Source organism: Macaca mulatta, chromosome 1 (assembly GCF_049350105.2).
Source record: "Macaca mulatta isolate MMU2019108-1 chromosome 1, T2T-MMU8v2.0, whole genome shotgun sequence".
In the NCBI taxonomy this organism is placed as follows: Eukaryota; Metazoa; Chordata; class Mammalia; order Primates; family Cercopithecidae; genus Macaca; species Macaca mulatta.
The window spans coordinates 68532590-68556510 of record NC_133406.1 but is presented as its reverse complement, the minus strand read 5'-3'; the positions used below and the strand labels follow the sequence as shown (position 1 = coordinate 68556510).

The following is a 23921-nucleotide window of genomic DNA, read 5'->3' as shown; positions in this document are numbered from 1 at the left end:
GCTGCAACATGGGATGAAGCTGGAAAACATTATGTTAAGTGAAAGAAGCTAGTCATGGAAGGCCGCATGTTGTATGATTTTAACTTATATGGAAATCAGTAAAGATAGAAAGTAGGTTAGCAGTTGTCTAGGGCAAGAGACTTGGGAGGAAATGGAGAATGATTGGTAATGGGTGTGGGATTTCTTTTGGGAGGAATATATTCTAAACTTAGATTGTGGTGATAGTTGCACAACTCTGTAAATATACTAAAGACCGTTGAATTTTGTGGTTTAAATGGATACATTTTATGGTGTATGAATTATATCTTAATAAAGATGTTAAAAAGATTACATACTGTACGATTCTATCTCTATAAAATTCTAGAAAATGAAGGTTAATCTGTGGTGCCAGAAGAGAGATCAGTGGTTGTTTGGGGATGGCAGGTGGAAAGCAGGTGGGGATGGGAGGGAGGGATTACAAAGAGGCATGACAAAGCTTTTGTCGGTGATGGATATGTTCACTATTTTGATTGTGGTGATGGTGTTATTGGTGTACATATGTCAAAACAGCAAATTATATACTTTAAGCATGTACAGTTTATTATATATCAATAATAACTCATCTTTTAAAAAGCCAGAGCAACAATGTGTGAAATTTGACAAATACCTATTAAGTACTGGTATAGTGTTAGATCCTAGAGATAGAACGGCAAGGAAAAGAAGGGTTCAGCCTTCAAGCAACTCACACTGTCAGGGAATAGGCAAAGAAAGAAGCACATGATTGCAAAATGGTGTCATATGAGTTCTGTAGAAATATGCCTGGTAAATCATGGTCGCACTTGTGGTGACAGATGGAGGGCAGAAGGTATTTAGGAAGACTTCCTGGAAGCAGTAGCTGTTGAGCTCAGCATTGAGCAATGGAAGTTAGAGGTAGAAGGTGGGATTTTGTAATAACAGAATGATCCTTCTTCCTAATGCAAATGTAGGGGGAGCTGTAGTAGCACATAGTACATACTTGTTATGTCTCAAAGGGGACTTGATTTTATTCTTACCATATTAAAGCTATGTTTTTCCCCAGGAGCCACATCACAGTGAAGCAGATCGGTGCACTAACAATAAGTGCAAAACAAGGATATAACATCCTTCACTGCCCTCTGCAGACTTGCTATTATTTATTTATTTGTGATTATTTATTTAAGGCCTGTCATTCCTGCTCTGTTTTTAGCTCTGTGAGGACCAGGTCTGACTGTTTATTTACCATCCTGTCCTTGGCAGGTAGCATATAGTGCTTGGCACATAGCAGAGCTTGACAAAGATCATTCACCGATGGATTTGGATTTTGACTGGTATGGAGCACATAGGCACACATTTGACTAGTGACCTCAGGCATGGCTCAAACTTTTTATGATAGAAGGTATAAAATGAAGCAGTACAACTCACCCCCGCCCCCGCAACCCACTGCCTAGCCCCCACTGCTGTGTCTTAGTTCTGTCCCCAGCCATGCCAGCTCCCATCCACCCTAACCCTGCCTCCCACAGGTTTCTCCTAGTAGCTCGGTGTTAGGAGGCTCTTTCTTTGCATCCATGCCCCAGAAGCTCCAGGTGAGAGGGTCTCCTGAGAATAGTCAAGGCAGTCTGCACTGCGGGCGGGAGGGGGAGGCAGCTCTGGCCAATGGCCTACTCTGAGCAAGCTGAGCATTCTGGAACCCTGGCTTAGGGACCACTCACGTGTTATTTCTTCTCCTGCTCCTCCTCCTCACCTCTAGCACTTCTCTATGCCACCATCTTCGGAAATGTGACGACCATTTTCCAACAGATGTATGCCAACACCAACAGATACCATGAGATGCTCAACAGTGTTCGAGACTTCCTGAAGCTCTACCAGGTGCCAAAAGGATTGAGTGAGCGAGTCATGGATTATATCGTGTCCACTTGGTCCATGTCCAGAGGCATTGACACAGAGAAGGTAAGGAGGCTGAGGAGCTCAGGGAAATCATTTGTCTCTTGCTTTCCCTAGGGGTGTTGAGGCTTGCCTAGGACAGTGGATCTCAGACCTGGCTATGCTCAGAATTCACTTGGGTACTTTGGGATTCCAGGTCCTACCTCCAGAGGTTTTGTTTACTTCTAGATCAGCCTTACTCCAAGACCAACAATCAAAAATCATTATTTAAGAAATTAGAAAAGCAGGGTGTATTTCCTGGAGAAGAGAGGAGCTGGAAGTTTAACTGTCCAGGGTAGAATTTCCCAAACTTGGACGATGATAAGAATCAGGGCCATGACTAGAGAAGGGAGATCAGTATTGCCAATTTTCTTTTTACCCAGACTTGAAGATAGGAAAGCACTGTTACTGATCTTGTCTTCATTCAAACTTTCAGTATTTTGTTCATCATGGATTTTTTTGCATTAACCTTGATTTAAAAAAAATAGCATTAAACTATGATTTATCTTGATTACTGACTTTTTTGGCATTCCCTTAATTTTATGTGCCCAAGGCTGTTGCCTCACTTAGCTCACCCTCATCTTGACCCTGATAAGAATCCCATGATGTCAGGCCAGATGCAGCAGCTCATGCCTATAATCCCAGCACTTTGGGAGGCCGAGTCAGGTGGATCACTTGAGGTCAGGAGTTTGAGACCAGCCTGGCAACATGGGGAAACCCCATCTCTACTAAAAATACAAAAAATTAACTGGGCATGATGGCATGTGCCTGTAGTTCCAACTATTCAGGAGGCTGAGGCAGGAGAATTGCTTGAACCCAGGAGGCAGAGGCTGCAGTGAGCCAAGATAATGCCACTGCACTCTAGCCTGGGCAACAGAGCAAGACTGTCTCAAAGAAAGAATCCCATGATGTCATCATTAAAAATAATCCCAGCCCCCATCCCAGATCTGTGGAATGAGAAGTTGGGGGAGGTGAGGGAACATTTTTAATAAGTGCCCTTAAAAACTATCCCAGCCTTCACTGGATCTATGGAATGAGAACTTAGGGGAAGTGAGAGAGCATTTTTTTTTAAGGAGTTACTCTTTTTGTTTTTTTTTAATTATACTTTAAGTTCTAGAGTACATGTGCAGAACGTGCAGGTTTGTTACACAGGTGTACATGTGCCATGAATTTTTAACAAGTGCCCAGGCAACCCTATTCACTAGACAAGTCCAGGAAACAGTGAACAAGAGTTTGTGCCTTCATCATCAATTGACTTGATCAGAACATCAATTAGGCATCTCTCTGGTTATTTGTTTTCCCACCTGTAAAATGGAGAGGGTGATAAATTCCTATTGTTCTCTAACGGTTGTATCATTCTAGATGCATTTCAATAGAGTAATGAAAATTTGGTGGTACTGGAAATAATACAGAAAACATACAGTGGACTTCCTATTATTAACTTAAGAATTTTCTTTGCATATTTTCTATAAAAAAGATTTAATCTCAGATCTATTGAGATTAAATCCATTCTCAATGAGATTCGTTCTCTGCTTCTCAGTCTTTATCAAGTCTGTTTTTTATCACCAGTCTGTAAGTACTCAGGGCATACTGATTCTTTCGACTGTTAGAATGAGGAAAACAGAAAGATAACACGTTTGCAAAAATACCTAATGACACATTGCAAACCAAATTCAGCTGGCTTTGGGATCAGCTACTTATGTTCCTAGTCTTCCTTCATTAGAATTGTCAGTTGAGAGTTGACAGTTTAAAAAGAAAAATTGAACTGAATTTAATCCTCAACTTGAACATTACTTTGGTTTTGCTCACTATTTGCCATGATAACCATAACACCACTACTACAACCTCAGCTACCATTTATTGAACATGCATTAAGAACAGATATTTGTTTTGCTTCTTCTATATGTCTGGTCTTACACTAGTGTCTCATTTAGCCTCCACAGCAACCCTGTTACCCTATTGAAGGGGGTAAGCACAAGAGGCCCGATTCATTTTGCTAACTGCCCCTGGTCACAGAATAAAGAATGGCAAAGCCAGGATTTGAACACCATTTTGTCTGACTTCAAAGCTTGTGCTTTTCCTACTATTACTTAAAAAAATTTAAAACATGTACTAGAGAGAAGGAGGATGAGTCCCAATAGAGTCATTCTAATTTCTTGGATGGGCAGGGCATCAGCTGGGGCTGAACTTAGTGGCTGCCTTTGCCAACCACCTGCCCCAACTACGCCTGTTGTTTCTGCTGTGTTCTCTCAACAATGCCTGTAGGTTCTGTGGGTTCCTGGCAGCTGATGGAGCAGAAAGGAACTTTGATCTCTCTGCCCTAGGCTCCTTTTCCCAGGCACCAGGATGCCTTTGTAAGTCTGGTTGTCTGGAAGGAAGCCCTTCCCCCCGCTTGCTGTAGGGCTGGCTGGGTGGCTGCCCATGGGAGACAGCACCGTCAGCATTTGCTCTCTCTTACTCTCCCTGCAGATCTGTCCTGCAGATCTGCCCTCACTTTCCTGAAGGGCTTTGGGATTTACCCCAGCTCCTGGTCCAGATGGAAGAGGGAATAGCCGTGGACCCAGCTCACTCTGGAGCCCAGTCTGTCCCGGGCTGGCTGCTCCTCTGGGCAGGAGCTTGTGGCAGGCAGCTGCTGGGGAGAGAACCAGTCCTGTCGTCCTGTACCTCTCCACATCTGCCCCTCCCCTCCAATCTAAGTCAGAATGGTCAGTGATAACCAGGGAGCCAGGGCATGTGGGTGGTAGTGCTGGGATACCCCAGTTTTACCAGCTATTGGCTGGTGACTTTGAACACATCGCTTGTCTCTCTCCAAGTCTGTTTTTATGTCTATACACATGGAAACATGATCTTTAAGACTAGGTGACCTCTAAAGCCCTTTTGGCTATGACCTTCTGGACTTCAAAGCCTCCCTGAAATTGCTGCTGCTGCTGCTATGATGACAACATCAAAAATGAGAGCTCACAGGCATTGAACACTTGTATGTGTCAGGCATTATACCAGGATGTTCCACACAACAGCTCATGGAATCCTCAGAAGAATTCTATATGAAATTTCAAAAAAATGAAGACATGGGGAGAGGAGCTAACTATTGCCTCACATTCATGCATCTAGTGAGTGCTGAGGCTGGGACGTGAATCCAGTTCTACCTGATTCTAATGCCTCTTCTCTTACTTAGGACTCCTGTTCTGCCTAGCCTGGAGGAAATTCCACATTGACATCTCCCTTTAGCCTTTGAGACCTTCAAGGAAGAGTAAGGATGGTCTCTTCTCAAAACCTAGCAGTATGAAAGGTGGCCAGAGCCGGGGAGGGTGGCTCTGGGGTCTCAGAGTTGAGACCTCCCCACTCCACTCAGAGAAAGGAATTCCAGACACCCCACCCACCTCAGTGTGGAGCCAATAGATGGGAAGAATGATGGAAATGACTGACGGCTGTGACAGTTTGCAATTTCTCCCCTCCAGGTTCCCTCACCTGCTCACACTGTACTCTCCGTTGGCTCTGGGAACAGTGCCCAGAATAAAACACTGTCTCCATGCCAAGGCCTCATTCCCTAGCAGCCTCTTCCAGGGAAAGAGTAAAGTCTAGCCCAGGGGAAACCATATATTTAAAGGTGAACTCACCTGAAGAATAAGTCTTGGTTCCAGACTACTGGGCACAGTTTTGACATGGTGTGCGAGTGCGCCCCATTATCTAGTGATCTGCTCAGAGAAAAGAGGAACTAAATTAAATCTGCATTTCTGCAGGAGTCGTGTTTTGAATGAGCCTTTTAGAAGTAAGTCCTTAGCAAGTGCTCCGCCCAAGCATTAGTATTCTGAATTTTCCTCTCTGCCTTGGTCTGTCCTGTGTCTGTACTCCCAGAGGGCATGCTCACTTGCTGGGCATCCTGCAATCCCAGATCAAGAATGCAGAGGTACACAGGGCAAGGGCATCTGTGCTTTCCGAATCCCCTACTGGGGCCAGACTTTGTCCCAGGCTATGTACTGGTAGATATAATTTCATTTAATCTCACAAGTCAGTGTTAACAGTCTGCATTTGATAGGAGAAAGGAAAGTGTCACCTGGAGGGGAAGGAGCTGGGATTCTACTCTTTGACCTCTTTCCACTGCTGTACCTCCAAGGAGTGCACAGGGGCACTTGAGGGGGTGGGGATGTAAGTGAAGCCATCGGGGGTGAGGTGAGGTTTGAGCTGGACTTTGAAGGAGGCTGAAAGTCTTCCAACTTTGGGGATGAGCAGCAGATACAGTAGCAAATGGCTTGTGCTAAGGCAGAGAAGCAGGGGTGGGAAAGTACCCAGAACCTCAAGGAAAACGTCATCACTGAACATACTTGATTTTATGCCCCTAGCTTTGCTTATAAGCTAGGATGGGAGAATGGATTATTTTAGAAACACTTCTGATTTCTCTGGAGACGTTTGCTTGAAAGTGTCCGTACTTAATGCTTGCTATGTAAGGGGCCATGCAATGTTTTATTGCAAACATTTAGTCCAGAGAAATATTTCTCCCTCTAGAAAAACCTGCAAATTTTTAATTTTTTCAGAAGATGAGACCTGCATAGCCTCCTCCAGTTTTCATTTTGCTTGAATTCCAAGATGCTGCCAAGATGTTGATAATAAAATTACAAGCCTTTTTTGGGGGGCAGCTGCCTAGTATAGGAATTGGTTGGGATCTAAACCAGGCTCTGATGTCAAGCTATCTAGTTTGAAACCCCAGCTGTGCCATTTCCTGGCAATTTTGGGCAAGTTATTTATCTTCCTTGTGCCTCAGTTTTCTCATCGTAAAATGATATAATAATAACACTTACACAGTTTATGGGAGGATTAAATTAGCAAATGCACGTAACAGTTTAAAATGTAAAATCATAACCCTGTTCAACTTTGCCTATCCTTCTTTCCTTTTTTTATTGTTTTCTTTAAGCACATACCACTAAATTTTATTTATTTTGCTTATTATTTGTCTCCTCCCATTAGATGGTAACTTATATGAGGGCAGGGAGTTTTGTCTTTTTTTATTTTTATTTTTTTACTGCTTCATCCTCAGAGCCTAGGATGATGCCTGGCATACCATAATGTGTGTGATAAGTATTAAATGAATGAATGATTCTAAAGTGCTTAGCAACACCTGCCACTCAGTAAGTGCTTAGTAAATGTTACTTTATATCTGTCTTTAAATAACACCCTATATTCAGTCCATCAGCAAATCATATCTGTGCTACGCTACGTTACAAATCTTTTCTAAATTTAACTGCTCCTCCCTGGCTCTCCTGCCAGCATCCCAGCCAAAGCTTCCCTCACCTCTCACCTGGACAGCTGCAGGAGGGACCTAACTAGATTCCTTGACTAGACTCTTGACACCCTATAGTCAGCACTCTCTAACATCACTCTGTAGCTTCAATGATCTTCTTCAGATGTAAGTCAGGTCATGACATTCTCCTGCTCAAAAATCCTCCAGTATTTTCTGTCATACTCAGAGTAAAACCCAAGGCTTATTACACCTGAAAGTCTCTTGTACTTCGTGTTGTCTTTGATCCTCATCTCCTGCCCCTTTGCTCTCATTCCTTTTGGCCATTGCTCAGGCTCTCTTAGGGTCTTTGTGTTTGCTATCTTGCTGGGATGTTTTTCTTCACATGGCTCACTCAGGCCCTTATGCAGGAGTCAGCTTGTTACCTTCTGGGCCGGGTGCGGTGGCTCAAGCTTGTAATCCCAGCACTTTGGGAGGCTGAGGCGGGTGGATCACGAGGTCAGGAGATGGAGACCATCCTGGCTAACACGATGAAACCCCGTCTCTACTAAAAGTACAAAAAATTAGCTGGGCATGGTGGCAGGCACCCGTGGTCCCAGCTACTCGGGAGGCTGAGGCAGGAGAATGGCGTGAACCTGGGAGGCGGAGCTTGCGGTTGAGCTATGATGCCACTGCCCTCCAGCCTGGACGACAGAGTGAGACTCTGTCTCAAAAAAAAAAAAAAAAAAAAAAGTCACCTTCCCAGAGAAGTCTTCTCTGACCACTAGTCTGCAGGAGTCCTACTTACTCCCAGTGCTGACTCTCAGACCCCTGTCCTGAACATTCAGCACAGATTTTTTTTTTAGAAACTATCTGTCTCATCTATAAGAATATAAGCTCCATAAGGGCAGGAACTTTGGTTAGAAGAGTGTAGTCTGGTGTAGTGGATGTTGCTCCTCCCCCTGAAGTGCTGAAGGCCACAGTGAGGACCCTCACACTGTTTTTTTTCTGTGCCTGGCTAGGTCCTGCAGATCTGCCCCAAGGACATGAGAGCTGACATCTGCGTGCACCTGAACCGCAAGGTTTTCAAGGAGCACCCAGCCTTCCGGCTGGCCAGTGATGGCTGCCTCCGGGCACTGGCCATGGAGTTCCAGACGGTGCATTGTGCCCCAGGGGATCTCATCTACCATGCAGGAGAGAGCGTTGACAGCCTCTGCTTTGTGGTTTCTGGCTCCCTGGAGGTGATCCAAGATGATGAGGTGGTGGCCATCCTAGGTAGGTGTTGGCTTTGCTGGATGAGCAAAGGTACCTGGGGTTGGCTTAGCTACTGGGCAGCTCAATGCCACTGCTGCCTTCAGGTAGAGATTGCTTCATAAGGCAGGGCCAATTGCTAATATTCACTTATCTATCCAACAAACAAACAGCGAGAGCCTGTTTGGCACAAAGCCAGTCGCTGTTTGATGTCTGGAGTATTTCAATAAGAAAAATGGGTTTTATCCTCAAGGGGCTCCCAGTCTAGTGTAGGAGACGAACAAATAAGCAGACATTCACAGTACAATGGGAGGCACATCTAACCCAGTATTCAAGTGGGAAGTCTTCCTGTACCTATGCTAAAACTTAAAAATTGAGATTGAGTTAGCATGGAGAAGAGAAGGGATGACGTATCCTAAATGTGTCACATCCTTTCAGAGGGAGAAATTCATGGCTCACTTGGGGAACTACAAATTATTTAGTGTGGCTGGAACACAAGAGGGGACATGGTAAGATGTCAGACTAGGGAGGGAGTGAAGCACTAGTCAGATCGTGGTAGACTCTGGAAGCCACATTAGGTGACTGGGATTATTTGGGGGAGCCAATGAAGAGCTGAAAGCAGGGGAGAGGCATGATGAGATTTGTACTTTAGAAAGATGACAGTAGTTGCAGCTTGGGGAGTGGATTGAATGGGGAAGGCTGGGGTAAGGAGACCAGGTGGGAGGCATGTTATCTAGAGGCAAGTTGATGGTGGCCTGAACTAATACTGTGGCAAGCAGATGGAGAGAAACAGATGGAGTTGAGATATTCAAGAAGTAGAATCAAGAACCCAATGACAGATTTGCTGTGGCGGGGAAGGAGGAGTCAACGAGGACTATAGGTTTTCTCACATGGATAACAGGGAAGCTGGTACACCATCCACAGCAATAGAGAATGTGGGAGGAGGAGCAGGGACGTGGGGGAACGTGTTGGTAATCAGGACATTGAGCATCAGTAGCTTTTAGGAAATGTGTCTGGTTTTCTGAGCTAGCCAGAGAACAGCTCTTTATTGGTGGCATATCTCTAAGGGGGCAAGCCATCATCATAATAATAGCTATCATTTATGGTCATCTATTCTGTGCCATTTGACACACAGCATTTGACACACAGATACTCATTTCACCCTTACAGTAACCCTATGAAATGGTTTTAGATGAGACAATTAATGTTCAAAGAGGTTAAGGAAATTTCCTCATGGCTGATGAAGTCCATGAAACCAGCATTCCAGAGTCCCTCTGACTCCAGAACCTCTGCTTCAATCCAAAATGGATTACAAAATGTAATACTGCAATTCTGATGATAATTTTTTTTTTTTTGAGTCGGAATCTTGGCTCTGTTGCCCAGGCTGGAGTGCGGTGGTGCGATCTCGGCTCACTGCAAGCTCTGCCTCCTGGGTTCATGCCATTCTCCTGCCTCAGCCTCCCAAGTAGCTGGGACTACAGGCACCCGCCACCATGCCCAGCTAATTTTTTTTGTTTTGTTTTTGTTTTGTTTTGTTTTGTTTTGTTTTGATTTTAGTAGAGATGGAGTTTCACCGTGTTAGCCAGGATGGTCTCCATCTCCTAACCTTGTGATCTGCCCGCCTTGGGCTCCCAAAGTGCTGAAATTACAGGCATGAGCCACCATGCCCAGCCTCTGATGATAATTAATGTAGTATGCTGGCCCATTAAGTTGCCAGCTACTGGTAGAGATTGTAAACGTGTTTTATCTTTTACAAATGATTTATTAGAAAACTGAGGCCGGAGGAGATTAAGTTATGCTGAAGTTAGAATTGAGATTCAAACTACAGAGAGACATTAGATAGTGTTATTTTAAAAAAGAAAGAAAGAAAGAAAAAGAAAAGCCCCAACTTTGTTCCCGCTTGACTTTGGAGCACACAGTATGTAGCTTCCTTCTTGTTTTTTTGGCCCTAAGCCAAGTGGCTTTCTTGATTACATTTGGCTTAGGTTAACCTAAGGATGATTTATGTTCCTTCAGCATACATTGGCAGATGGTCAGAGGGAGCGTGGGATAGAAATTGGGTGGGGTGGTCGGGTGCAGTGGCTCATGCCTGTCATCCCAGCACTTTGGGAGTCTGAGACGGATGGATCTCTTGGGTCCAGGAATTTAAGACCAGCCTGGGCAACATGGCAAAACCCTGTGTCCACAAAAAATACAAAAATTAGATGGGCATGGTGGTATACACTTGTGGTCCCAACTACTCAGGAGGCTTAGGTGGGAGGATCAGAAGCAAAGGTTACAGTGAGACATGATCACATTGCTGCACTCTGGCCTGAGGCCTGAGTGACAGAAGGAGACCTTGTCTCAATAAACAAACAACAACAACAACAAAAAACATGCAAAAAGAAATTGGATGGGGAATGGAGGCTGAAACTGTTTGCCAAAATAAGTGTTCTAGATTCCATGGTATCCATTGAACTCTGCAGACCAGGGTTACTCTGTTCCTTGCCCCCTTTTCACAGAGAAGCGAGATTCAACTGTGTATACATAGGACTCATGAAGGTTAAAACCATTGCTTTAGTATGTCTGATATGAAGGAGCATTTTTCTCTACCTTTAATACTCATCAGTTTCCTTGATAAAGAGGAATTTCTTTTATTTATTTATTTATTTATTTATTTATTTATTTATTTATTATACTTTAAGTTCTAGCATGCACGATAAAGAGGAATTTCCACTGGTGGTCATAGCCATGCTTTTATGTTTGCCTGGCTGAGATGAGCACCTGTTAACTAGCAAGCAATACTTTAAGTTTGACCTTTGACTTAACCCTTTGATAAGGGCATCTTTCACTCATCTTCCCACTGATAACTGACCATATGCCTTTCCATGCTCAGGCATCCTTCGTGACTCACCACACACAGCTACATTTCTAGGAGTTGGTTTGAACACCTAGACTTAGGCATAGAGGCATGACGGAGCTAAAGAGGGGTGGGGGAGACAAACAGCTTCCTAGCCCCTTCTCATTTCCTTTCATCCTGGGCTTCTTGTGAGGAAGAAACCAGGGCTTGATTTATTGTTGAATTACTTGACCTTGTTGACTGCGTCTCTAAATCTAGCCCTCTACTTTGGGCCTTCCCGGGCATTCTGTCTGCTCTAGTTAGCAATGTGGACAGGATCTCTGAAATAGCTCAGCAGCTTTGGATTCAAAGTGGTTGTTGCCTTCAAGCTGTCTACACTAGAAAAAGCTTCTCCACTTTGTCTCTAGGAGCCAGACTGGGTCTGAAAAGTAGGTCCAAACTCAATATTCTAAATAACTTATCAGATTTCAAGGGGCTCTTATTCTCTAAAAGGTCGAGACGAGTCCTTCGAGTCAACCTGAGCTCTGGACAAAGAGGCAAAAGTGACTCTAAGCTGTTGGCTCCCTGGAAACTTAAATTTAGAGTTTTGTTCTTGTTGTTTTTCTATAATTAGCATATCTTTGGTCAATGGACTGAAATCAGTTTTTTCTTGCAAGGGGGTTAAGCATCAAATGGGCATTATAACTATATTGTCTGTTGATGCCCTTCAATACAATTCAACCAAAATGCATTGAACACCTGCTATCCGCCAGGCACTGTCATAGGAGTGGGGATATAGCAGTGGACCAAACATTAGTCTAGCCTCCTACAAGTGGAGGGGGCTGACAGTGGAAAGACAGCCATCACTCTGCATGATTAGCATTGACAGAGAGAGGGTGCAGATATTCTAGAGGATCACTGGATGAGCAATTATTGAGCAGCTACTGTATATCCAGTGCTGTAAAGAGGACAGAAAATATCCAAGTAATCCTTAGTTATCACAAGCAAGAGGTTTTAGAAAAAAACGCCAGAGCTCATCCATCTCGTTGTCTTGCTCTTTGTTCTGTTATTATCAATTCACTCATTTACATTCTGCTAATTTGCCTCCTCCTTCCATTTCTAATATTCCACTCACATTCTCTGTTTAATTTTAGCACAGATGCCAAGAACAAAGGAAAGGGCCAGTACTCATAACTAAGTGTGTTTAGTTTGTGTTAAAAATAAGGCCCTTCTAAGGAAAGTCTTTTAAAGAAGAGTGTTTTTCAAACTTTTGTGACTGGAACCTGCCATATGAAATGTATATTACTTTGCAAATGAATACATATACAAGTGCACACACAGTTATACGCAGAATTTGATACTTCTCTTGCTATGTGAGTTGCAACCTGGTATTTTCTATTAGATAATGTTCTCTTTCATTAAAAAAATGACCATCATGACCCACTAAATTGTTTTCCTGACCTGATCACAGTCTGCAGTTTAAAACGTGGTCCCACAAATCTAGATGATATTCTCTGAGGACAGAGAACATATCAGAAATCTCTTATGATCTCCTGTCCCTTTACTCTTCTCTCTGCCTTAATTTTGCATGAAATCCTTATATCTTTTTGGAATTCCCTTAGAAATCATTTAATGGCTTCTCAAATCTAGTTTCTTGGCTCCTTGAAATAAATTTGAGATTTTCACATGTGCATTTTATTTATTAGATTTTAAAAAGTAATTTAATTTTTTATAGATATCAATATTAAAAGATAGAGATACCATTTTTCCCCTATCCAAGTAGTACTAGTAGCATCTGCATGTAAGTAGTTATCTTGGTGTTCTGTGTTACCGTGTGACTCAGCAACATAGATGAGTCATGGACTAGCATCTGGGCTGTGCATAAGTGTGTTAAGTATCTCCCTGCATTTCCATCTTATAAGTGCAGTATTTATATGATCTCCTTTCACTGCGATTTAGTGTCCCCTTAGTAATGTTTATGCGTTTTGCATTTTAATACTGAATTTGTATTTTCTTTATGGATCATCTTGTGTTTTTCCATTTTGTGGATTTTTTTTTTTTCCTTGGGGCAAACAGAAGTATTTTGGTCAGGCTGCATCAAGCAGTAAAAAGAGTCCTGAAGCTAGAGATTTAACTCTAGTCCTGGTTCTGCTATAACTCCTTGCAGGAGTTGCCACTAGCTGGTTAAGAGTCTTCAAAGACCTCCTGTGTTTCTACCGAGCCTGTCACACTGCATCAATTGCATGTTTACTCCCCACTCTCCTGTGAGCCCCAGACTCTTTGATTTCATATCTCTGGCACCTAGCACATGGAAAGCACCAGAGGCTATTTTCTGAATAGAATGCAATTGAAAGGAAGGCAGAGGTTAGGCTGTGAGGAGCCCCACAGTCCAGAGTAAGACTTTATCTTATAGGGATAAGGACCCAGAGAGAGTTTTAGAAAGGGGGTTGACAGGAAGATTTGGATTCCACAAATACAGAGGCATGGAGACTAGCAGAGAGGCTCAGGAAAAATGGTGAACCCCTGAATAAGGAAGTAGAAGGAGAGCCAGAATCTACAGATAGCAGGGGAGGGAGAACCTCTGGGATGTGGGAGGTGCGGACAGGGAATAGTTTCCGGAAGTGACTGGAGAAATCAACAGGGCCAGAGGAGGAGGAAGTGAAGGAGGAAAGAAGATGGGTCTATTTTGTTCAGTTTTCAATGTCTTTTTGGAACAGGTCTAGGTATGGTTTTCGACTACAGGAAACTCTCTTCTTGATTTGTGGATGGGCCAAAGTCTGCCAAGAAATGGGAAGAGCCATGGGGAAGATTGATGAGCAGGCCCTCGTTCACGTGGCACAGATCTTACTTGCAGTCCTGTCACTATTGAGTTAGGACTTATATGTACATAAAGGCATAAATGCTTGTTCATGGATGAAATCTTCTTTATTTTATTTACTTATTTATTTTTAGAAGGACACCTCCTTGTCACACTTCCTAATTTGGAAGGTACTCTCATTTTTGCTTAGTTAACTTCCTTGGGTTCATTGACCTAATTTGGATATTACTGCAGCATCTATTTATTTAGCAATCACCAGAGCATAACATGGTCTTAATCTCTTTGGGGGTACAGAGAAAAATCTTGTCTTGGAGGAATGTTCCATTACATGGGATGAGACAAATGCATGGCTAGTGGCAATAAGTAACGTGTGTACCTTTTTCTATAGACTTCTTGCAGTGAGCAGGGAAATGCTCATGCAGGAGGTAGAAGTTGAATTGGGCTTGGAAGGACAAGTAGGAGTTTTGTAGTCTGAGTCTGAAAGTAGAAAGTACAGCACGGGCCTCCAGAGGTATTAAAGAATACATGGAAATGCATGTGGCATGTTCAAGTACTAACGTGAGCAAAGCAGACTGAGCAGCCTTTCCATGAGGCCAGTGGTTTTCAACTATAGTGAACACAAAACTCAGCTGGGAAACTTGTTCATCATGCCAAGCCCCATTTGTTCCCCACAGGTTCTGAATCTATAGCCCTAGCCCCAGAGGTGATTCCATGCATGTGCTTGGAGGACTGCGCTTTGAGAAACATTGCTTTAGGCAGTTACTGCTTGATGTTTTTTTGTGGAATGGGATGAGATGATGAACGTGGGGAAGCAACTAAGGCTGGGATGCACTGGGTAGGAGACCTTTTATTACATTAACCTAAACCACATGAAATGATCAATTCTCCACTTTTTTGACATACTACATGGTAGGATCAACTTCCCAGTGATCTGTATAAGAGGCCTAGAGTAGCAGCTTTATGAGGATGGAGTCAAGGTTTGGACAGGTGAGGTAGGGCATTCTAAATGGAAAAGATGATGTGAGCTGAGGCCTAGGGAAGGAAAGTGTTGGGGGTGTTTCATAACCACAAGACAGTTACTTGAGCTGTAGCTGTGAGCCCTACGGGGCAGCAGTGGGATATGGGGCTGGGGAGGCATATCAGGGCTAGTCTATGAGATGAGTTTAAAGGTCAGCATGAGGAACTCAGCAGTGGAAACCACTGAAGGTGGTGAGTAAAGCATGGCACTATTACAGCTGTGATTTGTAAAGATTAATGGATTGAACAGAGAGACCAGGAGGCTGTTAGGTAACTATGGCTTATAGCAGAAGTAAGGAGTGTTAAGATGCAGGCAGTAAAAATGGAGACAGGAGTAGGGCTGCCAAATACAATACCACATGCCCAGTTTAATTTGAATTTCATGTAAACAATACATAGTTTCTAGTATAAATTTTATCCAGATGTTTCATGGGATTTGCTTATGAGTGAAATTATTCATTTATTTGAAATTCTATTTTAACTGGGTATCTTGTATTTTTATTTGCTAAATCTGCCATCCATAGTTGGGAGAGAAAGGTGCATAAAACATCATGAAGCAGAGTCTGTAAGGTTGTAAGTAGGATGTGGGGAGCAAAGAGAGGGAAGCAAGAGAGGCAGTTCTGATGAGTGGGGAAATGGGGGCATCAGTGGTAGAAGATGAAGTCAGGAGGAAATGGTGGTGAGAAAGAAAGTGGTGAGCTTCATTTTGACCTGTTACATTGTTGCATTTAATGGCCAATAGTGTATCAAAGTGGAGAGTCCAGCAGTGACTTGGACCCTGTGGGTCTGGAATCAGGAAAAGAAACCATGGGTCAAGACAGAAATTTGGGATTTAGAGGAAGAAATATGAAATGCATTTTTTTTTAAAAAGACACAGATAGAACATAGGAATATTTTTCTAAGTGACCAAGTATTTCAGAGCATTTGAAAGGAATTGGGAAAGCCAGGTGTGGTGGCTTGTGACCATGGCCCCAGCTACTCAGGCGGTTGAGGATCATTTGAGCCTTGGACTTTGAGGCTGTAGTGCACCGCGATCGCACCTGTGAAGAGCTACTGCACTCCAGCCTAGGCAACATAGCAAGACCCTGTCTCTTAAAAAAGAAAGAAAGAAATGGGAGTGAAGCCATTCACAATACTCACAAGAAATTTTAAACGATACTAGAAATAAGCAAAGTAAGTAAAATACAGTTTTTAAATGCAATCTGATCTCAGTTATGTGAGGGAAAACCATTCATAGATAAAAGCCCATAGGTGTTTTCACCAACGTGTTATAGTGCATGTCTTGTTTGTGAAGCTTTAGGATATTTTAATTTTTAAAAAATATTTGTCTTTCAAGTTGTCTTTAAAAGAATATATGCTACTTTCTAAATGTGGGGGAAAAATTTGTTTTAATTTTCAAGGGGATATTGAGAAAGTCAACATTACTTCAAATTTCACATTTGTTGGTTATTAGGATATAATTTAGAAGAATGATATTATTTTTCAAATAGATGTCTTGACAGCATTTTTTTTTTTTACCAATTCAATCAGAAAAAAAGTGGCATTTATTTTTGCATCTAGTACCCAACCCATCCCTCTAAGAGTTCTTCAAAAGAAGGATGGCCAGGCAATGAAGACAGAATGGCTTATCTGACAAAGATCTAAAGCAACAACAAAAGCAACAATAACTTTCTGTAAACCCTCATTATTTTAGAGGATTGGAGAAGCTAAATCCTTCACAGAGATGCTTCCCAAGATTCTTGTGAGCTGAGTATGGAGAGGAGGGGGTCCCCCACGCACTGCCATCACTGTGGTGCATTGCTCCACAGTGCTCCAGGGACTTGAAGTTGCTAGGTAAATATTGCTGCCACTTGCCATATAATAATGTTGTTTGCTCATGCTTAGCACAAAGGGAGGAGGCTGTGGGTAAGTGTCACCCTAAACACTCCAACCAAGCATTAATAGTCATACAGCTGTTCCATCATCTGAAGAGATTAAACTAAGTCTGTACTTTTAGAAAGAAGCTATAATATGAATAATCTAGAACTTCAGAAATACAAAACCACTTGTATCATGTAATGCACACATTATCTGATTGAGAGAGGGTGGAGGCGGAGACCAGGTCTCTTTCCTAATTCTGTGTTTGCTTAAGTAATTTTAAAAATTGGTTTACAGTCCCCGAAGACACTAGCAGTTAGGAAGTTGATTGATCTTTCTAAAGGAAATTTTCATAACTTTATAGTGTCTAGACAGAGGGATTGGTTGAATAATAAATTATGGTAAATTAAGGCAGTTGTTATGATAATGATATGAAGAAGTTTTACTGGCATGCAAAATGTTTCAAATATAACTTTAAGTGGGATAAAAGCAGAATATATAGCTATATATATAGTAACCTTAACTAGATCAAAATGCATATATGAGTAAAAGAAAGATGGAAGGTATACCAAAATGTTAACTGAAGTTTTCTGGACAGTAGACTTATTTGTAATTTTTATTGTCTATTTTTCAACATATTTCAGTTATTTTCTATAACTCACTTATATTCTTTTATAAATAATCAGAAGGGGAGAAAACAAAGTTCTCATCCATAGCAATCTTGGAAAATTTGCACCTGCTTTCAGTGGAAGATTTGTGTTCTGTTTGCTTGGTGGAGAGATTTGGCTAATTTAATTTTATCTAATTGCAATAATGAAGAACAGAAGGAGAATTGTCATGAAGTTTCCAAACCATTGCTTTAACTTAGCCATTTATGGCTGAGTCCCCATTCAGACAGAGGTGCCAGCCTTGTTTTCTCATGATCAGCATAGTCCCCACAAGGAAGGCTGATGACTCATATTTGGGTGACGTTTTAATACTTTTAGGGACAGCATTTATGTCACAGAGTAATTTCTTTTTTTTTTTTTTGTTATACTTTAAGTTCTAGGGTACATGTGCACAACATGCAGGTTTGTTACATATGTATACTTGTGCCATGTTGGTGTGCTGCACCCATCAACTCATCAGCACCCATCAACTCATCATTTACATCAGATATAACTCCCAATTCCATCCCTTCCCCCACCCCCTCCCCATAATAAGCCCCAGTGTGTGATGTTCCCCTTCCCGAGTCCAAGTGATCTCATTGTTCAGTTCCCACCTATGAGTGAGAACATGCGGTGTTTGGTTTTCCGTTCTTGCGATAGTTTGCTGAGAATGATGGTTTCCAGCTGCATCCATGTCCCTACAAAGGACACAAACTCATCCTTTTTTATGGCTGCATAGTATTCCATGGTGTATATGTGCCACATTTTCTTAATCCAGTCTGTCACTGATGGACATTTGGGTTGATTCCAAGTCTTTGCTATTGTGAAAGGTGCCGCAGTAAACATACGTGTGCATGTGTCTTTATAGCAGCATGATTTATAATCCTTTGGGTGTATTGCCAGTAATGGGATGGCTGGGTCAAATGGTATTTCTAGTTCTAGATCCTTGAGGAATCGCCATACTGTTTTCCACAGTGGTTGAACTAGTTCACAATCCCAGCAACAGTGTAAAAGTGTTCCTATTTCTCCACATCCTCTCCAGCACCTGTTGTTTCCTGACTTTTTAATGATTGCCATTCTAACTGGTGTGAGATGGTACCTCATTGTGGTTTTGATTTGCATTTCTCTGAGGCCAGTGATGACGAGCATTTTTTCATGTGTCTGTTGGCTGTATGCATGTCTTCTTTTGAGAAATGTCTGTTCATATCCTTTGCCCACTTTTTGATGGGGTTGTTTGTTTTTTTCTTGTAAATTTGTTTGAGTTCTTTGTAGGTTCTGGATATTAGCTCTTTGTCAGAGGAGTAGGTTGCAAAAATTTTCTCCCATTCTGTAGGTTGCCTGTTCACTCTGATGGTAGTTTCTTTTGCTGTGCAGGAGCTCTTTAGTTTGATTAGATCCCATTTGTCAATTTTGGCTTCTGTTGCCGTTGCTTTTGGTGTTTTAGACATGAAGTCCTTGCCTGTGCCTATGTCCTGAATGGTTAGGTTTTCTTCTAGGGTTTTTATGGTATTAGGTCTAACATTTAAGTCTCTAATCCATCTTGAATTAATTTTCATATAAGAAGTAAGGAAAGGATCCAGTTTCAGCTTTCTACTTATGGCTAGCCAATTTTCCCAGCACCATTTATTAAATAGGGAATCCTTTCCCTGTTTCTTGTTTTTGTCAGGTTTGTCAAAGATCAGATGGCTATAGATGTGTGGTATTATTTCTGAGGACTCTGTTCTGTTCCATGGGTCTATATCTCTGTTTTGGTACCAGTCCCATGCTGTTTTGGTTACTGTAGCCTTGTAGTATAGTTTGAAGTCAGGTAGCGTGATGCCTCCAGCTTTGTTGTTTTGGCTTATGATTGTCTTGGCAATGCGGCCTCTTTTTTGGTTCCATATGAACTTTAAAACAGTTTTTTCCAATTCTGTGAAGAAAGTCATTGGTAGCTTGATGGGGATGGCATTGAATCTATAAATTACCTTGGGCAGTATGGCCATTTTCACAATATTGATTCTTCCTATCCATGAGCATGGTGTGTTCTTCCATTTGTTTGTGTCCTCTTTTATGGGGTTTTCTAAATATACAATCATGTCATCTGCAAACAGGGACAATTTGACTTCTTCTTTTCCTAACTGAATACCCTTGATTTCTTTCTCTTGCCTGATTGCCCTAGCCAGAACTTCCAACACTATGTTGAATAGGAGTGGTGAGAGAGGGCATCCCTGTCTTGTGCCAGTTTTCAAAGGGAATTTTTCCAGTTTTTGCCCATTCAGTATGATATTGGCTGTGGGTTTGTCATAAATAGCTCTTATTATTTTGAGATACGTTCCATCAATACCGAATTTATTGAGAGTTTTTAGCATGAAATGCTGTTGAATTTTGTCAAAGGCCTTTTCTGCATCTATTGAGATAATCATGTGGTTTTTGTCTTTGGTTCTGTTTATATGCTGGATTACATTTATTGATTTGTGTATGTTGAACCAGCCTTGCATCTCAGGTATGAAGCCCACTTGATCATGGTGGATAAGCTTTTTGATGTGCTGCTGGATTCGGTTTGCCAGTATTTTATTGAGGATTTTTGCATCGATGTTCATCAGGGATATTGGTCTAAAATTCTCTTTTTTTTTTTTTGTATATCTGTCAGCCTTTGGTATCAGGATGATGTTGGCCTCGTAAATTGAGTTAGGGAGGATTCCCTCTTTTTCTATTGATTGGAATAGTTTCAGAAGGAATGGTACCAGCTCCTCCTTGTACCTCTGGTAGAATTTGGCTGTGAATCCGTCTGGTCCTGGACATTTTTTGGTTGATAGGCTATTAATTATTGCCTCAATTTCAGAGCCTGCTATTGGTCTGTTCAGGGATTCAACTTCTTCCTGGTTTAGTCTTGGGAGAGTGTAAGTGTCCAGGAAATTATCCATTTCTTCTACATTTTCTAGTTTATTTGCATAGAGGTGTTTATAGTATTCTCTGATGGTAGTTTGTATTTCTGTGGGGTCGGTGGTGATATCCCCTTTATCATTTTTTATTGTCTCTATTTGATTCTTCTCTCTTTTCTTCTTTATTAGTCTTGCTAGCGGTCTATCAATTTTGTTGATCTTTTCAAAAAACCAGCTCCGGATTCATTGATTTTTTGGAGGGCTTTTTGTGTTGTCTGTCTCTTTCAGTTCTGTTCTGATCTTAGTTATTTCTTGCCTTCTGCTTGTTTTTGAATGTGTTTGCTCTTGCTTCTCTAGTTTTTTTAATTGTGATGTTAGAGTGTCAATTTTTGGTCTTTCCTGCTTTCTCCTGTGGGCATTTAGTGCTATAAATTTCCCTCTATACACTGCTTTAAATGTGCCCAGAGATTCTGGTATGTTGTATCTTTGTTCCCATTGGTTTCAAAGAACATCTTTATTTCTGCCTTCATTTTGTTATGGACCCAGTAGTCATTCAGGAGCAGATTGTTCACTTTCCATGTAGTTGAGCGGTTTTGATTATTTAGTCCTGAGTTCTAGTTTGATTGCACTGTGGTCTGAGAGACAGTTTGTTATAATTTCTGTTCTTTTACATTTGCTGAGGAGTGCTTTACTTCCAATTATGTGGTCCATTTTGGAGTAAGTGCGATGTGGTGCTGAGAAGAATGTATATTCTGTTGATTTGTGGTGGAGAGTTCTGTAGATGTCTATTAGGTTCGCTTGGTGCAGAGTTAAGTTCAATTCCTGGATATCCTTGTTAACTTTCTGTCTCGTTGATTTGTCTAATGTTGACAGTGGGGTGTTGAAGTCTCCGATTATTATTGTATGGGAGTCTAAGTCTCTTTGTAAGTCTCTAAGGACTTGCTTTATGAATCTGGGTGCTCCTGTATTGGGTGCATATATATTTAGGATAGTTAGCTCTTCCTGTTGAATTGATCCCTTTACCATTTTGTAATGGCCTTCTTTGTCTCTTTTGATCTTTGATGGTTTAAAGTCTGTTTTATCAGAGACTAGGATTGCAACCCCTGCTTTTTTTTGTTTTCCATTTGCTTGGTAGATCTTCCTCCATCCCTTTATTTTGAGCCTATGTGTGTCTCTGCATGTTAGATGGGTCTCCTGAATACAGCAAACTGATGTGTCTTGCTCTTTATACAGTTTGCCAGTCTGTGTCTCTTAATTGGACTATTTAGTCCATCTACATTTAAGGTTAACATTGTTATGTGTGAACTTGATCCTGTCATTGTGATATTAGCTGGTTATTTTGCTTGTTAGTTGATGCAGTTTCTTCCTAGCCTCGATGGTCTTTACACTTTGGCATGTTTTTGCAATGGCTGGTACCTGTTGTTCCTTTCCATGTTTAGTGCTTCCTTCAGGATCTCTTGTAGGGCAGGCCTGGTGGTGACAAAATCTCTTAAGCATTTGCTTGTCTGTAAAGGATTTTATTTCTGCTTCACTTGTGAAACTTAGTTTGGCTGGATATGAAATTCTGGGTTGAAAATTCTTTTCTTTAAGAATGTTGAATATTGGCCCCCACTCTCTTCTGCCTTGGAGAGTTTCTGCTGAGAGATCTGCTGTTAGTCTGATGGGCTTTCCTTTGTGTGTAACCCGACCTTTCTCTCTGGCTGCCCTTAACATTTTTTCCTTCATTTCAACTTTGGTGAATCTGACAATTATGTGTCTTGGAGTTGCTCTTCTTGAGGAGTATCTTTGTGGCATTCTCTGTATTTCCTGAATTTGAATGTTGGCCTGCCTTATTAGGTTGGGGAAGTTCTCCTGGATGATATCCTGCAGAGTGTTTTCCAACTTGGTTCCATTTTCACCGTCACTTTCAGGCACCCCAATCAGACGTAGATTTGGTCTTTTCACATAATCCCATACTTCTTGCAGGCTTTGTTCATTTCTTTTTCCTCTTTTTTCTTTAGACTTCTCTTCTCGCTTCATTTCATTCATTTGATCCTCAATTGCTGATACTCTTTCTTCCAGTTGATCATGTCGGTTACTGAAGTTTGTGCATTCGTCACATATTTCTCGTATCATGGTTTTTATCTCTGTCAGTTCATTTATGGCCTTCTCTGCATTGATTATTCTAGTTATCCATTCTTCCATTCTTTTTTCAAGATTTTTAGTTTCTTTCGCTGGGTATGTAATTCCTCTTTTAGCTCTGAGAAGTTTGATCAACTGAAACCTTCTTCTCTCCACTTGTCAAAGTCATTCCCCATCCAACTTTGATCCGTTGCTGGCAATGAGCTGCATTCCTTTAGAGGGGGAGATGCGCTCTTATTTTTTGAATTTCCAGCTTTTCTGCCCTGCTTTTTTCCCATCTTTGTGGTTTTATCTGCCTTTGGTCTTTGATGATGGTGATATACTGATGGGGTTTTGGTGTGGGTGTCCTTTCTGTTTGTTAGTTTTCCTTCTAACAGTCAGGACCCTCAGCTGTAGGTCTGTTGGAGTTTGCTTGAGGTCCACTCCAGACCCTCTTTGCCTGGATATCAGCAGTGGAGGCTGCAAAAGATAGAATATTGCTGAACAGCAAGTGATCTTGTCTGATTCTTGCTCTTGAAGCTGTGTCTCAGGGGTGTACCTTGCTGTGCTAGGTGTGGGGTGTTGGTCTGCACCTAGTGCGGATGTCTTCCAGTTAGGCTACTCAGGGGTCAGGGATCCACTTGAGCTGGCAGTCCGTGTTGGGACCACTCCTCTCTTCAAAGCTGTCAGACAGTGTCATTTGCATCTGCAGAGCTTTCTGCTACTTTTTGTTTAGCTGTGCACTGTCCCCAGAGGTGGAATCTACAGAGACTGGCAGGCCTCCTAGAGCTGCTGTGGGCTCCACCCAGTTCGAGCTTCCTGGGTGGCTTTGTTACCTACTTAAGCCTCAGCAATTGCGGGTGCCCCTCCCCCAGCCTAGCTGCTGCCTTGCAGTTAGATCTCAGACTGCTGTGCTAGCAATGAGGGAGGCTCCATGGGCGTGGGACCCTCCTGGCCAGATGTGGGATATAATCTCCTGGTGTGCCGTTTGCTAAGACCCTTGGTAAAGCACAGTATTAGGGTGGGAGTTACCCAATTTTCCAGGTGTTGTGTGTCTTAGTTCCCCTGGCTAGGAAAAGGGATTCCCTTCCCCCTTGCATTTCCCAGGTGAGGTGATGCCTCACCCTGCTTCAGCTCTCGCTGGTCGGGCTGCAACAGCTGACCAGCACTGATTGTCCAGCACTCCCCAGTGAGGTGAACCCAGTACCTCAGTTGAAACTGCAGAAATCACCCGTCTTTTGTGTCGCTCACTCTGGGAGCTGGAGACTGGAGCTTTTCCTATTCGGCCATCTTGCTCCAGGACCCTGTCACAGAGTAATTTCTAACATGCATTATCTTTAGTTCTTTTTAGTCTGTAAATTTTCAGCTTATCATTAAACTGAATTACAGTGAATTACAGGAGTGTTTCTGAGCAGGTCAGCAA

The 23921-nt window shown here is 42.1% G+C and overlaps 1 protein-coding gene across 2 annotated transcripts in view; it reads left to right on the top strand.

The window, feature by feature from the left end:
* KCNH1 (potassium voltage-gated channel subfamily H member 1) overlaps positions 1-23921 on the top strand; it is a 453746-nt gene that overhangs the window by 315667 nt on the left and 114158 nt on the right. For both annotated transcript variants that reach the window (XM_015116791.3, NM_001267017.1), the window contains 2 exon segments: positions 1745-1944; positions 8152-8404. In XM_015116791.3, coding sequence (XP_014972277.1) covers positions 1745-1944; positions 8152-8404 — 453 coding nt within the window.